This window comes from Bos grunniens, chromosome 19 (assembly GCF_055505025.1).
Source record: "Bos grunniens cultivar Pamir isolate PY7600 chromosome 19, Bosgru_T2T1.0, whole genome shotgun sequence".
Lineage (NCBI taxonomy): Eukaryota > Metazoa > Chordata > Mammalia > Artiodactyla > Bovidae > Bos > Bos grunniens.
The window spans coordinates 16,183,705-16,202,528 of NC_141183.1; the positions used below are offsets into that span (position 1 = coordinate 16,183,705).

The 18,824-nt window shown below is 44.1% G+C and overlaps 1 protein-coding gene across 1 annotated transcript in view; it reads left to right on the forward strand.

Moving 5' to 3' along the window:
• The first annotated feature begins 6,589 nt into the window (after positions 1-6,589).
• MARCHF10 (membrane associated ring-CH-type finger 10) overlaps positions 6,590-18,824 on the forward strand; it is a 99,964-nt gene continuing 87,729 nt past the window's right edge. The window contains 2 exon segments of the mRNA XM_086357084.1: positions 6,590-6,853; positions 14,609-14,715. Coding sequence (XP_086213210.1) covers positions 14,626-14,715 — 90 coding nt within the window. The 5' untranslated portion in view covers positions 6,590-6,853; positions 14,609-14,625.

Genomic DNA, 18,824 nt, shown 5'->3' on the forward strand with positions numbered 1-18,824 from the left:
CTAAGCATAGCACATAGCACAGTTCCTATAAAGATCAGCCCTGAATTAACTAAAATGACATTTCTGATCTTAGGAACCCAAGGAACTCAATCCTGGATCTTCAGTGACTTCCACCAAAATGTATACCTAGCCCCAGGTCTTCCCTGATGGTCCAGTAGCTAAGACTCAGTGTTCCCACTGCAGGGGCCTGAGTTCGATCCCTGGTTGGGGAACTAGATCCCACCACAACTAAAGAAACTGCATGCTGCAACTAAGACCCGGCACGGCCGAATAAATAAATAATAAGTAAAAAATTTTTTAAATGCATACATAGCCCAGAAGATACACCTCAAAACAACCTACCAAGTTCTCTAGCCATCTTAATGACATTGATAAAGGACTGCTTTTAATGAGTGACATCAAGAGATGGTAACATTCCATATCCACAGTCTGGCCAAATATCTCTATGGGATGAATGCAGAAAGTCACAATAGTCCATGGCATATTCAATAATCCACTAGCCAGTTACGGTTACCAAGGGGATAATGGGGAGATGGGGAGAGATAAATTAGAAGTTTGGAAATAACATCTATACACTACTATATGTAAAATAGGTAAACAACAAAGATCTACTGTATAGCACAGGGAACTATATCCATAACTTATAATAACCTATAATGGAAAAGAAGCTGAAAAATATATATATATATAACTGAAGCACTTTGCTGTGCACTTGAAATTAACACAACATTGTAAATTACACTTAGCATCAAAGAATTGATTCTTTCGAATTGTGGAGCTGGAGAAGACTCTTGCGAGTTCCTTGGACAGCAAAGAAATCAAACCAGGCAAATCTAAAGGAAATCAACCCTGAATATTCATTGGAAGGACTGATGCTGAAGCTGAAACTCCAATACTTTGGCCACCTGATGCAAAGAACTGACTCATTTGAAAAGACCCTGATGCTGGGAAAGAGTGAAGGGAGGAGAAGGGGATAACAGAGGATGAGATGGTTGGATGGCATCACCGACTCAATGGGCATGAATCTGAGCAAACTCCAGGAGATGGTGAAGGACAGGGAAGCCTGGCATGCTGCAGTCCATGGGGTTGCAAAGAGTTGGATATGACTTAGGGACTGAAGAGCAACAACAAATATTTTTTAATTAATCAGATGAATCCCAGTAGGGTTCTGGAGGAGAACCCATGAAGCTTTAAAAGACCACTGTGCCCACAGTCCCCTTCTCAGAAAAGCCCCTCCTAGAGATTCTATCTGTAAACAACCTTCTATGCATTGAATGAAGGCAACATCACCTGGGTGGCCTCAGCCAATGAAAAACAGAAACCCATGGGTCACAGTGAGGACCAAGGTAAAAAATGACCATATTGCGTATGAGGGAGCCCATCTCCTTGTAGGACCACTTGGCATGAAGCACTATGTCCATCAGGGGAGCTCCTGATTAGACAGTGACAAAGTGACCTAGTTAGACTCGCTCTTAGGAAGAGGAAATACTAGGTGAACAAAGAAAGCATGGGTTGTTCCAGATCAAGTAGCTGGGCCAGGTCTCCATGAGGCACCTAACCCTCAGGGGCTTAGAAAGCAGGCTACAGCCCTAGACAGCTTACTCTTTGTACTGAGTTCAATATTTCCCTCAAAAAATGTGATTTCTAAAACCTAATACACAGTCTACTTCTGAAATTTTATACTTGAAGTTGCCCTTTGCAGAACCCTTAAATTAATCTAAAGAACTTCTTGATACTTATTTGCAAACACCAAATATCTCAGTCATTTGAATCTACTATCTACTTAAGTTGGTTTTTTCCCTTCATTTGTTTATCATCCGTCAGGGACACCATGCAAAGAGCAATGAAGAGTAGGATCCTTTCCCCAACCAGGAATTGTGCTTATTCCTCAATGTAACATTTCACGTTCTTTGCATTTTGCTCTTTAAGGCTAGAACTAGTCTTATTAGTAATTTACATGAGCAACTCTGGGAGATAGTGAAGGACAGGGATGCATGACATGTTGCGGTTCACGGTTGCAGATAGTCGGACATGACTTAGTGACTGAACAACAACAAAGCTCAAATTTACCCATTAAACACTGTAACAGGAGTTGCTTGATAAAAGTTTTTACAAGCTGACCTCTGGAACTCTTGCCCTCTTGCAAAGACACCATGATTCTTTCCACAGAAGTTAATTTTCATAAACACTTGAAACGTAGAAGAGTTTAAAACTGAGACATGAAGTGACATCTCCAAACCTTTTGAAGATTTACAAATGTTCAAAAATGTATGGCTGACATGCATATGCAGTAAATAAAATCTTAAAATATGCCTCAAAAAGTAAAGCTACTGATTATTGAGTGCTTAAGTGCATGCTAGTGCTCAGTCATACCCAACTCTTTGCGACCCCATGGACTATAGCCCTCGAGTCTTTGTCCATGGGATTTCCCAGGCAAGAATACTGGAGTGGATTGCCATTTCCTCCTCTGGGGGATCTTCCCAATCCAGGGATTGAACCCATGTCTTTTGTGTCTCCCGCATTGCGGGCAGATTCTTTACCTCCTGAGCCAGTGGGGAAGCCCAATTGAGTGCTTACTGTATATCAAGTAAGATGTTAAGTGTTTCACTTGTCCTGTCTCTCAAATCCCCATAGAAATCTTTTGAGGTAGAAACTATTGTTTTATACAGATGTTGAACTGGAAGAAAAATGTGGGTCTGATATGTACCAAGGTGCTTTTCTTACTAGTAGGTATCATCAGGGAATCAGGAATGGGAAGCCCTGCTTTTAAGCCACTTGCCATGTGTCCTAAGGCAGGTCACTTCTCTTTGACTTTCTCATCTGGATTTCAACTTCCTCCAGTGTTAATCATTATAATCATTTTTATTTGAGGGGGATGTCCTCGCTCCAGCAGAACAAACTCTCTACCCATCATTTCACTATTACAGTTTCAGTCCAGTGTGTCTTAAAGATTTTTGCATCTTTAAGCACCTCCTTTCAAAAAGCACAAACTGTGGGGAGAGGTCGTGGGTTAGTACTTCTAAGTTAATGCTTCAATTATCAGTTAATACTTTAATAAGGATTACTTAATGGCTAGCTGACAACAAGAACAGAATATGGATTGGGCTACTGAAATTCCAGAAAAGCTACTTCTGCTTCACTGGCTACACTAAAGACTTTGACTGTGTGGATCACAACAAACTATGGAAAATTCTTCGAGGGATGGGAATACCAGACCACCTTATCTGCCTCTTGAGAAACCTGCATGCAGGTCAAGAAGCAAAATTAGAACTGGACATGGAACAACGGACTGGTTCCAAATTGGGAAAGGAGTACATCAAGGCTCTACATTGTCACCCTATTTATTTACATTACACCCTACAACTTATATGCAGAGTACATCATGCAAAATACCAGCCTGGATGAAGCACAAGCTGGAATCAAGACTGCTGGGAGAAATATCAATAAACTCAGATTTGCAGATGACACCATCTTTATGGCAGAAAGAAAAGAGGAGTGGGAATGTAAATTGATACAGCCACTATGGAAGATGGTATGGAGATTCCTTTAAAAACTAGGAATAAAACCACAATATGACCCAGCAATCCTAATCCAATCCTAATCCATTTTGAAACCAAAATTGAAAGAGACACATGTATCCCATTGTTCATTGCAGCACTATTTACAATAGCTAGGACATGGGAACAACCTGATGTCCATCAACAGATGAATGGATAAAGAAGTTGTGGTACTTATACACAATGGAATATCACTCAGTTGTGGGACATATCACAATGGAATAATATACAATGGAATAAAAAGGAATGCATTTGAGTCAGTTCTAACGAGGTGGATGAACCTAGAACCTATTATAGAGTGAAGTAAGTCAGAAAGATAAATATCGTATTCTAACGCATATATATGGAATCTAGAAAAATGGTACTGAAGAATTTATTTATAGGGCAACAGTGGAGAAACAGACATATAGAATAGACTTATAGACATGGGGAGAGGGGAGGAGAGAGTGAGATGTATGGACAGAGTAACATGGAAACTTACATTACCATATGTAAAATAGCCAACGGGAATTCGCTGTATGGCCAGGAAGCTCAAACAGGGGCTCTATATCAACCTAGAGGTGTGGGATTGGGAGGGAGGTTAAAAAGGGAGGGGGTATATGAATACCTATGGCTGATTCATGTTGATGTTTGACAGAAAACAGCATAATTCTGTAAAGCAATTATCCTTCAATAAAAAATAAATAAATTTAAAAAAATAAAAAGAAAGAGAAGAAGAACTAAAGAGCCTCTTAATGAAGGTGAAAGAGGAAAGTGAAAAATCTGGCTTAAAACTCAACATTCAGAACACTAAGATCATGGCATCTGGTCCCATCACTTCATGGCAAATAAATGGGGGAAATGGAGACAGTGAGAAACTTTATTTTCTTGGGCTCCAAAATCACTGCAAATGGTGACTGCAGCCATGAAATTAAAAGATGCTTGCTCCTTGGAAGAAAAGCTATGACCAACCTAGACAGCATATTAAAAAGCAGAGACATTACTTTGCTGACAGAGGTCTGTATAGTCAAAGCTATGATTTTTCCAGCTAGTCATGTATGTATGTGAGAGTTGGACCATAAAGGAGGCTGAGCGCAGAAAAATTTATGCTTTTGCACTGTGGTGTTGGAGAAGACTCTTGAGAGTCCCTTGGACAGCAAGATCAAACCAGTCAATACTAAAGGAATCAACACTGAATATTCATTTTGAAGACTGATGCTGAAGCTGAAGCTCCAGTACTTTGGCCACCTAACGTGAAGAGCCGACTCATTGAAAAAGACTCTGATGTTGGGAAAGATTGAAGGCAGGAGGAAAAGGGGATGACAGAGGATGAGATGGCATCACCAACTCAATGGACATGAGTTTGAGCAAGCTCTGAGAGATGGTGAAGGACAGGAAAGCCTGGTGTGCTGCAGCCCATGGGGTCCCAAAGAGTTGGACACAACTGAGCAACTGAACGACAGCAATGCCACAAGAGATGGACAGGTATTAGGGATTGCTGAAGAACCAATGAAAGCTGGATGACAAAGTGCCCAAAATAAAGACTTCACGTAAATATTGGGTTGGCTTAATATTTCATTCAAATTTTTCATAAAAGTATGGAAAACCCAAACATAATTTTTGGCCAACTCAATATATTTGATCTGGGCTCTGCCAGGCTCAGGATGTGCCTTAGGAGTTGGTATGAAGGCAGGGAGTAATGTTCAGTGTGTAACACACAGTTGCTTCTGGTGGAAGTATGATTGAAGAAGCGCTGAATGAGGAAAAGCAAGAAGGTAAGCCCTGGGGAAGGGATTTCATTCCCCAGGGAGTAAGGTATTTTGAGAGCTTCCTAATGTGTGGCTCAATGACACTGGATCTGTGCTGGTTTTAGAACAATGGAAATGGTGGGCATAGGGTGTGGAAGACAGGGATGCAGGGTGTGGTTAGGAGGCCCATCTAATAACCCAGTTAAAAGGTTGTGCGTGCGTGCTCAGGTGCTCAGTCGTGTCTGACTCTTTACTACCAAATGAACTGTAGCCCACCAGGCTCTCTGTCCGTGGCATTTTTCAGGCAAAAATACTGGAGTGGGTTACCATTCCCTTCTCCAGGGGATCTTCCTGACCCAGGGATTGAACCCACATCTCCAGCATCTCCTGCACTGGCAGGTGGATTCTTTACCACTGAGCCACCTGGGAAGATTAGTTAAAAGGTCACAGAGCCCCAAACTAGGGTGGTGGTGATAAAAGAAAGAAGGGTGTGTGATGCTGCAGGAGACATGGAGGTCAACTGGATTTAGGGGATTACTGAGAAGACACCCAAAGCACGGACACCTGAGGATTCTGAGCACGGATGAATAGTCCAAGTATTTCTATTCTCCCTTTTCCCTATTCTCTACCCAATCAAAAATGCCAGAACTTGACATTAGTTGGCAAGTTATCAGGTGTCTAAATATGCACAATAAATGGAAGAGAGTCATCTTTGCCTACGAAAACCACAGACAAAAATAAACCTGACAGAGGGCGTATCTAGCACAGGCTCAGGCGCCTTCTTTGCAAATCTGTGGGCACTAGTCTAAACCTCCAAGAGCCTTGGGAAAAGCAGCCAAGATTACTGACAACCAAGAGAAAACCGGACTCCTGTCTCTGATCTACCATTGATGGGGTGACCCCCTTAGTCATTTATTTCTTCCTTTTTATGTTGGCGCAGACATTTCAGAGATCCCCTGCGCAGCTCAGACTGCAGGGCTGCACTGTCTTTCCCTCTACCGTTGTGTTGCCTTTAATATTATTTTATTCGATTAAAAATACTTTCCCCTCTGGTTTTCATTCTTCAGCACTAATCCGGGCAGGAGCGAAGGCCTCAATATCTAGGTCTGGGCTTTGGACAGCAAGACAAAGCCAATCCGACTCCTTCAGCACCTCTTCTTCGCTTGCCGCCATCGCCGCTTGGCCTTCCGGATAGCATCCCGACTAGTTCCCACGGCAACCGGCCGGGCTCCCAAGTCCGGGTTCAGGACCTCCACGGCCGCAGCCCCGCCCCGCCCCCACGGCCGCGAGAGGAGGGCGGGGGCCGGGTTGCCAAGGAAACGGGAGGACGCTAGGCAGCCGCCCCCACCGCCTCCGCCCCTAGCAAGCCCGGCCGCCGCCGCCAAAAGCTGCCTCCGGGGAGGAGGAGGAAGAGGGGCCGGTAGAGGCGGGAGAGAAGAGCGAGGAGGAAGAAGAGCACCGGGACAGCCCCGCGCGATTGATGGGCGGCTCCTCCGCCCTGGACCGGCCCGCCTGCCCCGCCCCTCGGCCCCTTTAGCCCCTTCCAGGGGGAGAGGACTGACCCGCAAGGTAACGGCCGGCCCGGCCGCCCCCGCGACCGCGCGGCCCCTGGTCCTCCGAGGATGTGGGGGAAAAAGATGGGAGATCACTTTTCCTTGAGACGACTCCGATTCTGGGACGGGGTTGAGGGGGCGGGGGGTGCGGAATCCCGCCTAAATCCTAAGGACTTGGTCACTCCCTCTCAGCTGGCCACACCCCCCGCATTTTTCTACCTCAGACACGGTGTGGGGGTCCTGTATTTGCACTCTGGCAGGCCCCTTGCATCCACATAACTTCCCCCCCCATACTCCAAGAGAAGTATACGGTTCACGGCCCTTCCGGCCCCTCAGTGAGAAATTATTAGTATTGTTGAGAGCATCGAATTGCTGGTCCAGCCTGTGACATCCCCGCCCAGCCCCAGAGTTTCCCAGTTACACGTTGAGTCTGTCTTTTCTGGGCTTGATGGTCAGTGTATGACCGTCCGGCTCTTTCACGGTTTGATTGATAAAGGGAAGTCAACGCCAAAGAACTTTTCTCATAAGCCATTTACAGTACTGCACCCCAACCCCGCCCCCGATCTCCTAGGCAAATCGGATGGAAGAGTCAAACCATCTACCCTCGCCCCGCTCAGTTCCCCGTCTTTTTCTTGGGTCATAGTATTATTCTCTCAGTAGTAGAACGTTAGGAAGAGTGAGCCTAAATCACTCGTATTCGTCGCCTATACTCAAAATATTTTTGTAAGTTAAGATTTTTTTTTTTACAGATTTTTCGAATTTTTAAGATTTTTGAAAGTTAAATTTTAACAAATTTTGTAATCTTTGTTATTACAAATTAATTGTGTAAAGAAGATGAATAAAGCCTCTACAATCCTTCTTCCCAGCACCGAGTTATGGAAAGGTGGGAGATTTATAAACCTGATGTGCAGTGCTTAGTCACTCAGTCCTGCCCAACTCTTTGCTACCCCGTAGTCTGTAGCGCGCCAGGCTCCTCTGTCCATGAGGATTCTCCAGGCAAGAATACTGGAGTAGGTTGCCATGCCCTCCTCCAGGGGATCTTCCCATCCTAGTGATTGAACCCAGGTCTCCCACATTCCAGGCAGATTCTTTACTATCTGAGCCACCAAGGAAGCCCATAAACCTGATGATCAAGTATAAATATAAATACAGCCATTTAGGTTTTGGTTCAGAGGAACCTTAACTTGAAAGAGGGGCTTACATTGACATTTTTCTTTGTGAGTGAACCAATAACGTATTCATTTTGATGACACTTATAATATGAGATGGAGAAGGCAACAGCACCCTACTCCAGTACTCTTGCCTGGAAAATCCCATGGATGGAGGAGCCTGGTGGGCTGCAGTCCATGGGGTCGCTAAGAGTCAGACACAACTGAGCGACTTCACTTTTTCACTTTTCACCTTCATGCATTGGAGAAGGAAATGGCAACCCACTCCAGTGTTCTTGCCTGGAGAATCCCAGGGATGGGGGAGCCTAGTGGGCTGCCGTCTATGGGATCACACAGAGTCCGACACGACTGAAGTGACATAGCAGAAGCAGCATAATATGAGAACATCACAAGAAAACAGTGAAATGGCTTGATTATTATTAATAATAAAAAGAACTCCCTTCCCATCAATTCCTTTTTGTGAAACGTGACCATAGAACAGAAAGACAGCACATGTGATTTTTTTAGACCACTGGAAGAAATATATTCGGCAGTCAGACTTTGTTTCCCCTTAGTCAGGGAAATTAAGTCTGAATTCACTGGAAATTGACACTAGAGAGGAAGGCATATGTCACAAAGATCTTAGAATATTCCTCCCTGAACTTTCACAGACGTGTAGAATTTTGAGGCCAAGAAGAATTGTTCACTCTCGCTTTCAGCCAAGTAGGACTTCCTCTCCCACATGCCTCCTCCTCCTCTCTTCTCATTTCCTGCTCCCTCTCCTGACTTAATATGGCTTCTCCTGTGGATTTCTAAAGCCCCAAACTGGCACATTATCACCAGAGACTTAAAACAGAAGTGTGCATAACCATGAGTGGATATTGAATTGAGAAGCAGTTCAAAGGTGAGAAACAGCAGAGAATACAGAATGCTGTTTTAGAAACATGCTCCCTGCCCACATGTTATTATCACTCTCCTCCCCTCCACCTGCCTGTATTTGCTAAGAAAAAAATTGGGGCTTCAAATGGCCATCTGGTTGAGTAGGCCCACAAAGCTGAGATCCACACATGAAGCATGATCTCATGTGGATTTATTTCCATATAGTGATTTCCATTTCTGGTTCCTCCTGCTCAGTTTTCCAAACCCGAAGTCCAGTATGAAGTTCAAGCGCCACTTCAGAAATGTGGAGGATGTTCACCTAAACTGTGGTGACCTACCCATCATCTCCTTGATCTAGCTCTAATAATCTGTTTCTTTGGGGCCTAGAGTATTTGTTTAATCTCACAAAGTATTGATGTATTTAAGTAAGAGATTAAATGTGGCACCACGATGCTTCCAAATATTGATTTTATAGTAGAGTCCAGTCATAGAGAGTTTATGGGAGGACAAAGAGACTTGGAGGCAATTTTAAAGTCCATTATTTGGTAGGTGATTGTGAAGTCAGAGGTAACCTAGCATGGAGTAATTCAGATAATGCTATTTCCCACCTCTTTAGACAAAATTATTTCATGTCTCTTGACTGAGAAGCCTCCTTAAAATAACACAGCATTAAAGCCAGGAGAGATTAGCTGGTTTTTCCAGGTTAATTTTGTAACCAAAATGTATCATCCAAGTGGATTCTGGGATGCACTCTTTTAGTGACCATTAACATATTTTCATTGTGAATCCTTATGTTCTCTGCCTGATTAATATTCAGACAGGCTTTTCTTTCCATCAGTAGCAGCAGGGATTCATCTTTCTGCCAGTTTTAACACCATTGTTTTCTGAAAAGCGTGGGAACATAAGTTTATTCTATGCAGGTACAAATTCATATGAAAAGTTAAAAGCAGTCTCTTAAATTAGACTTCCATAAATGACTATTAAAATTCTCAGAGACAAAATTTAGGCTTTGTGTGTCATCTGTGGAACTACCTATCAGATTGTAGTTTTGGATTCTGACTCACAAAGATCAACTTGCTATAAATGAGAGAAAATATGCCCCAAGGGGCCAACACAAGTTCCTAGACGATATTGTTTGGGGCTCAATGATAAATCTTGCAAGATTTCATAGAGACCAGACCAGACACTGGGTCACCATGAGTCAGAGGCAACCTGATTCTGCCAATACCTGAACAACTGGAAAAATAAACCAAACAAGGAAGGAGAGCCATAGAATACAGACACCTGAGGTCAAGAATGTCCTCTGCCTTATCTTGCTGTTTCTCCAGAGCCTCCAGCAGCATCTGTCACATGACTGTCATTAAAAAACACATGTAGGAAAGAAGAACCAAGCTGGAGGCATCACTCGTCTTGATTTCAAACTATATTACAGTGCTATAGTAATGAAAACAGTATGATATTGGAAGAAAAATAGACATATAGATGAATGGAACAGAATAGAGAAATAAACCCATGTATATGTGGTCAATTTATGACAAAGGAACCAAGAATATACAGAGGGGAAAAGATAGCCTCTTCAATGAACAATGTTGGGAAAACTGGACAGGCACATGCAAAAGAATGAAACTGGACCACTGTCTTACACCACACACAGACATCAACTCAAAATGGATTAAAAATTTGAACATAAGACCCCAAACCATAAAACTCCTAAAAGAAGTAAGATAGTAAATTCTTCAATATTGGTCCTTGCAATGGATTTTTTAAATGTGGCAACAAAAGCAAAAATCAACAAGTGGGCCTCCATCAAACTAAAAGGCTTCTGCACAGCAAAGAAAACCATCAACAAAATGAAAAAGCAAACCCACAGAATGGGAGAAAATATTTGCAAATCATATATCTAATAAGGGGTTAATATACAAAATATATAAATAACTCATACAACTCAATAGCAGATAAACAACCTGATTTTTAAAATGAGCTGATCTGAATAGACTTTTTCCCAAAGAAGACATACAGGTGGCCAACAGGTGCATGAAAAGGTGTTCAACATCACTAATCAGGGAAATGCAAATCAAAACCACAACGAGATACCACTTCACATGCGTTTGAATGGCTTTTATCAAAAAGAAAGAAACAACAAGTGTTGATGACAAGTGTTGGCAAAGATGAGGAGAAAAACCCATGTGCACTGTTCATGGGAATGTAAATTGGTGCAGCCATTATGGAAAACAGTATGGAGGTTCCTCCAAAAAATTAAAAATAGAACTACATTTGACACAGCAATTTCAGTCCTGGGTATTTAATCCAAAGGAAATGAAAACACTAACTCAAAAAGATATTAATATATGCACCCCTAGGTTCATTGCAGCATTATTTACAATAACCTAGACATGGAAGCAACTGAGATGTCTTATCAATGGATGAATGGATAAAGAAAATGTGGTGTATCTATAAAGATCCCCTGGAGAAGGAAATGGCAACCCACTAAAGGATTCTTGCCTGGAAAATTCCATGGACAGAGGGGCCTGGCGGAGCTTGTCCATGGGGTCACAAAGAGTTGGACATGACTGAGCATGCACATACTCATGGACACACACACTCTCTCTCTCTCTCTCTCTCACACACACACACACACACACATAATGGAATATTATTCATCTATAAAAAAGGAGGAAACCTTGGCATTTGTGACTACATGATTGACCTTAAGGGCTAAGTGAAATAAGTCAGAGAGAGACAAAATACCATGATCTCTCTCATATGTGGAATCTAAAAAATGAAATCACCAAACTCATGGATACAGAGAGCATACAGAGAACAGCTTGGTGGTTGCCAGAGGCATGGAGTAGGAAGAGAGTGAAATGGCAAAGGAGCTAGAGAGTACATACTTTCTGTTATTAAATAAATACTAAGGATGCAATGTACAACATAGTAACTATGGTTAATAACACAGTATATGTGAACATTGCTAACAGAATAGATCTTAGAAGTTCTCATCACAAGAACAAAAAATAATTGTAATGATGTGGGCTGACAGATATTAACTAGACTCATGGTGGTGTTCCTTTCACAATACATACAAATACCAATGTACTCCTGAAACTAATATGATGTTATATGTCAATGAGGTAGTGCTTAGTTATGTCAGGCTCCTCTGTCCATGGGATTTCCCAGGCAAGAATACTGGAATGGGTCACCATTTCCTTCTCCAGGGGATCTTCCCAACCCAGGGATCAAACCTGTGTGTGTCTCCTGCATTGGCAGGCAGGTTCCTTACCACTGAGCCACCAAGGAAGCCCATATGTCAATTATATCTCAGTTAAAAAAAAAAAAATATATATATATATATAGATAGATAGAAATAAGTAAAAGAGCTTCACTGGTTAATAGGCCCCTGATGACCTTATAAATGAAAGCCAGTAGACTCACTATGAACTATGCCATTAACTAATTCAATGTTTTTGTCATAAATTTAGACCACACCAGTCAGAGACAAACTTCTTAAAAGCATCGTCTGCACTTCCTTACCTCACATTTACGCAACTCAGTGCAATCTGTCTTCGGCCCCGTCACTCCACTAAAAGGCTCTCACCAAGGTTATTAATAATCTCCTCCTTGAAACACGCACTTCTCAGCATCTGTGAAACTGCGCCCACCTGATTCTCGGTTTTCCTCCTGCCTCTCTGGCTTCTTCCCAGAGTTTCTCTTCTGCTGCCTTTCCTGTTCTTAAAATCCAATGGTCCTCAGAATTTTGTCCTGGGTGATCATTCTCTTTTCAATACCCACCCTGCCTTCCACTGCAGCTGTTACCAAAATGCCAGCAACGCCCCAGTCTTCACTTCTCTGGTCAGCTCCAGAGCAGTATATCTAACTGCTTACTCGACATCTCCATTTGCTGTCCCCGGCCCCCTCAAAATCTCCATTATTTTCTCACAAACCTGCTCCTCATTCCAAGTTTTCTGAAGGGAGGATTGGCATCAACCATCTGGCTGCCCAAGCCAGTGACCTGGGCAGCCTGCTGCCTTTATACCTCCATCTTTTTTATTATCATGTCATTTTTATTATCACCAAGACCTGATGATTTTTCCCTCCTCAGTGTCCCTTGAACTGATCATGATTAGAGCGTGGGCACTGGCATGAGACTCCCTGGGTTCAAACCCCAACTCTTGGGCTTACCAGCTCTGTAACCTTAGACAAGTTACTTAATCCCTTTGTGCCTCAGTTTCCTCATCTGCAAAAGAGATCTAATTTTTGCTGCAATGGTGAAGATTGTGTGAGTTAGTATGTTTAAATGTGTCAAACACTGCTTAGCACTTCCAGAGGCTTCATAAACAGTAGCTATGAGCTCCTCCTCCTCTTCCCCTCCAGTTGTGACCCAAGTCTGGGCACCACCTTACGTAGATTCCTCTAACATGTCCCCAGTGGCCTGTCCACTTCCATTCTTCCTCTACCTCCTCCCCCACCCTCCATCCAGTCTCTATCCTACAGCTGGAGGGACCTTTGGCTTTGTTTTGGTTTTGGCTACAGCTTATAGGATCTTACTTCCCCGACCAGGGATTGAATCTGGGCCCCTAGCAGTGAGAACATGAAGTCTTCAGCCCCAGACCACCAGGGAATCCCCTGAAGGGAACTTTAAAAATGCAGATCTAATCATGTCCTCCCCCTGAATGGAACCTTCCAGGGGCTTTATATGACTCTTTGAATCCAACCTCCAAGGCTCCTTGTGAGCTGGGCCCACAGCCCTTCCGTGGCTTTCCTGGCCTCCCTGTGTTCCAGCTGCCCCATCCCCTTCCTGCCCTGAAACCTCTGTACTTTTTGTCCTTTCTGTCCCAGATCCTTTCTGTCCCATTTCCAGCCCAGCTCACTCCTTAGCAAAGCCAGTATCCTTCCCTAAGGAAAACCTTGCCTCCCCCTCCCCCAATGACAGTTTCTCAGAGACCCGGTGTTTCCGCTCCGTCGCACTTATCAGCATCAGGGTCCACTGTCAAGTTCTAAGACTTGGGGTTTGAACCCAGAGAGTCTCACACTAGTGCCTGTGCTCTAATCATGATGGATCCCAGGGATACTCAGGGATGAAAACCATCAGGACTTGGTTTTCATATGGTTGGGCTAGGAGGGGGCAGGGTGAAGGAAGCCACCCAGGTTACTTGCTCGGGCAGCCAGCTGGTTGATGCCAACGTTCCCTCCAGAAAACTTGGGAGGAGGAGCAGTTTGTGAGAAAGCCATGTGGAGTCTGAGGGGCTGGGGGACTACCATATTCAGTGCTGGCTTCCACCCTAGATTGAGAAACACAAAGCCCAGGGCCATGTCATCATCCAGACCACCTGACCCCCATGCCCAGCGGAGTGCCTGAATTGGAATAGGGGTGTGATCATTGTAGAGTCCATGCGTTTATGTGACCACGGGGCTCAGAGCTTCGGTCATTGCTAATCGAGCTAGGTTCTTTTTTGTCGTGTGGTCAAACTGCTTCTGCCGGTCTAACTCCCTCTGAGTAACCAGGACAGGCTGGCTGAAGCCAGCTGATGAAAGTGGCTACATTATTTATGTCTGGAACAAGAGGGCTGTAAGGGCATCGACACCCAGACAAAGAGTCCTCTGAGTCTGAAAGGAGCATCTGTGCCCTTCCAACAATGGACATGAGATTAATAAGAGAATAAAAGCAATTATACTAAGAGAAGTCCCCAAATGGCAAAGCAACAAAGGGTTATATCACAGCACATTTATTCATCTTCTATACACAGGTCGGGGATTAAGAATCATGTTACATGAAGCAAAGGACAGGCAGAAGTTCGTCAGTGATGTTCAATATCTGCGGGACATGCAGCACAAGGTGGACTCAGAATACCAGGTAATAGCAGGAAGTGAGAATTCTCTTCCACCAGCAGTATGAGGAGAGAATCGGGGAAACGGTACTGGTATATGAGAAGCAGTAACAGGTTTCCAAAAGCCAAACCCCACACTTGGGACTTCCCTGGCAGTCCAGTAGTTAAGACTTCGCCTTCTAATGCAGGGGATGCAGGTTTGATCCCTGCTCTGGGAACTAAAATCCCACATGTTTCAAAGCCAAAAAAAAAAAAGTAAAACAGAAGCAGTATATTAATGCATATACGTGGAATCTAGAACAATGGTACTGATGAGCCTATCTGCAGGGCAGCAATGAGACACAGACATACAAAACAGACTTGTGGACACAGGCGAGGAAGGAGAGGGTGGGACGAATTGAGAGCAGAGCACGGAAACATACACACTGCCACGTGTGAAATAGATAGCCGGTGGGAAGTTGCCTGTAGATCACAGGGAGCTCAACCTGGTGCTCTGGGACAACCTAGAGAAGTGGGGATGAGGAGGTAGGAGGGAGGTTCAAGAGGGTGGTGGGGGGCAGCGATATATGTATGCTTACGGCTGATTCAGCCTGTTGTACAGCAGAAACCAGCACAACATTGTAAAACAATTATCCTCTAATTAAAAATATATTTTAAAAAAACAGAAGCAATATTGTAACAAATTCAGTAAAGACTTTAAAAATGGTCCATAACAACAACAAAAAAAATCTGTAAAAAAAAAAAAATCTCAAAAACCCATACTTAACAGCTGTGTGACCAATGAAAAGCTACTTCTCAGAGTCTGTTTCCTCATCTGTACAATGGGGATAATTGTGCCCGCCCCCCCCCTCCATTATATCCTCATGGAAATGAAATAACATTTTTAAAGTATTTAGCCCAGGGCTTGGCACACAAACCTTATCAACAAATGATATCAGGGCTTAAATTGGATAAACCAGCAATCAAGAAAAAAAAGACATTAAGGAGTTAACCGGGTCACCCTACCATTTATCAAACAACACACCCTTCCATTGTCCTGCAGCCAGAAGAAAGGTGGTTAACACATTTTACAACAAGCTAACTCTTCGTCACCCTAGTTACAGTGTTTACATGCAAAAACAAAACAGACAGGGAGCCTGAGAAGTCATGATGTAATTACCCAGAGCTGGCGTGGGACAAACCTACCAGACTGGCTTGTGGGATTCTGGGAGCAGTTAGAAAGTGTCACTCAGCCCACTGGCTGGAGGTCACCCTCAGCAACCAAGGAGGCACATCCTTAGCTTCAGCTGAGGATCGAAACGTGCTCCTTCCCGAAGGAGAACAGAGACCTGTCACCATCAGGCTTTTCCCCTTCTTGGCAATTTCAAATATAACCCAACCTCCCGTGTCACCAAGGCAACCAGACCGATCTCAGTAACCTGATTTCACCTGTATAATACAGTTCAGCTCTGGGCCTGGAAATGAAGTCAGCAATTGCCTCCTACTCTTGTCAATCCACCTCCAAGGCTGTAGAATTGAGGGGATTTCTATAAGATAATAAGAATGTAAACATCCGAACTGGTCACACTGGGAGGCCCTCTGCTTTCCACAAAGATGTCTCTGCCACAGAGCCCAGGTTTGGACACACTTGCTTGAAACTGTCTTCTGAACAGGCACGTAAGAAGATCAATCTTATTATGTGATGGTCTCTCCTGAAGAAAACCGCACAACCGTGCAGCTTGGAGTCACTTGCAGCTTTATTTTCTAATCTCACTTGGGCTTTCAACACTGTGCTTGTTAATAAGGACACTTTCAACACTGTTTTTATAAATAATAATTATTATTAAGTGCCTACTGTGTCCTGAACGGGGCTTCCCTGGTGGCTCAAGTGGTAAAGAGTCCACATGCTAATGCAGGAGACTTGGATTCGATCCCTGGGTTGGGATGATCCCCTGGAGAAGAAAATGGCAACCCACTCCAGTATTCTTGCCTGGGAAATCCTGTGGACAGAGGGACATGGCTGGCTACAGTCCATGGGGCAGAAAAGAGTTGGACATGACTGAGCGAGTAAACAACAACAACATTCTGAACAAAGTCCCTTCTCTCCCCGAGTTCTTATTCTATGACTGAGAAACAAGCTACACACACAAGTAAATTAATATGTGAGACAATATAATATATATGATAAATTTAATGAGGCCAGTAAAACAGAGGTAAAGGGGGTGGGGTGATGCTCTTTTACATAGGCAAGGCATCTTCTTTGAGGAAATAACATTTGATCCTGGAGGTAAAATGATGGGAAAGAGCTGGTCAGAGCATCCTGAGCAGCAAGGAAGCAGGTGCAAAGGCCCTGTGGCGGGAACTAATGGTGCAAACAAAAGAAGGTCAGCTTGGCTGAAACACTAAGGGAGGATGTGGATGGGACCAGATCACATCGAGTCTCTCAGGGCAAAGCTTGGTCTTTGGCGTTTACTCTTATCCCAGTGAGAATTATTAAACAATTTAAAGCAGGAGAGTGGTATGACCTGATTTACCTTTTTAAAAAGATCACTTCAGGGGCTTCCCTGATGGTCCAGTGGTTAAGAATCTGCCTTGCAATGCAGGAGACACCAGTTTTATCCCTGGTGTGGGAGGATCCCACGTGCCTCAGGGTAACTGAGCCCAGGCACCACAGCTGTCAAGCTTGCGTTCTGGAGCCCGTGAGCCACAATTACCAAGCCCACGTGCCTAGAGTCTGTGTTTCACAACAAAAGAACACACTGCAACGAAAAGCCTGCACATCACAACTAGAGAGAACCTCCCCACTCGCCGCAACTAGAGAAAGCTTGTGCGCAGCAATGAAGACCCAGAGCAGCCAGAAATAAATGAATTTAGGGGGAAAAAAAAAAAAAAAGATCACTCTGGCTGTTGTGTGGGAAAAGGACTGAAAAGGGCAAGAGAAGCTGCAGAGAAACTTGTAAGGAAACTGATAAAAATTTAGGCGAGACCAGCATGGTGACAGTGGGGGTGGTGAGAAGCAGCCTGACCCAGGAAATATCAACAGAAGCCGCACAGACATCTTGCTGATAGGGAGGAAGAGTGAGGGAAAGAGGGATGAAGGATAACTCCAATATTTTCTCTGTCCATCAGTTCCCTCCATTATCACGGTTTAAACTTTATTTTTTTCAAACCTCCCATTCCTGTACTTTCAACAAGGACCATCTCTCCCTGTTTTGCACACACACGAAACCAAAGAACTTGAGGCCGACAGGTGGGACCCCACTCAGCTCTTCCCCTTCCATTCCGGGATGCATGCCTGTCTAGCCCTCAAGGCTCAAGGGGAGAAGGACACTCTCACTGCTGGGGCCGGACCTGAGAGCTTGGTCCACGCCCCTGTGTTCCCAGCCCCTCTCCATCCGTGGACCTCTCATCTGCATCCTTGGAATTCCTTCTCTTCTTACTGTCTCAGCCCACAAACACGTTCAACTCTCTCACACTGAGAACAAAAGAACAAAGCTGTCTGTGGACCATGAGTCCTTTTCTAGCCGCAACCCCGGCACTTTCTAGTCTCCATATGTCCCCAAACAGTCAGCTAGACTTTTGTCTCCACTCCCTGCTCCCTCGAGTGCATCCCATTACCTACTGGCCTGTTAGTCTCCTAAGATAACTTTTAACTCTTTGTTTTCTGAAGCTTTATCTGCATTTGGGGCCATTACTCTTTCTTTCTTGAAACATTACTTCTCTGGCTTCCTGACATCACGTTCTCCTGGTTTTCCTCCTGTTTCACTCACATTCCTCGCTCTACCCATCACGTGTTAATTCCCCTAGGTTTCCATCAGCCCAGTTTTCTCCTAATTCACAGGTTCTATGGCCCATCTCAACCCTTCCTATGTGTTTAACTACCACTCATACACTGATGGGGCTTCCCAGGTGGCTCAGTGGTAAAGAACCTGCCTGCTAATGGAGGAGACATGGGGTCAATCCCTGGGTCGGGAAATCCTCCTAGAGAAGGAAATGGCAACCCACTCCAGAATTCTTGCCTGGGAAATCCCATGGACAGAGGAGCCTGGAGGGCTACAGTCCATGGGGTTGCAAAAAGAGTCAGACACTCATGATCTGTAATCCTGAGTCTTCTCAAAGTGTCAGAATCCCATACACACTTGCTTGCTGGATGGTT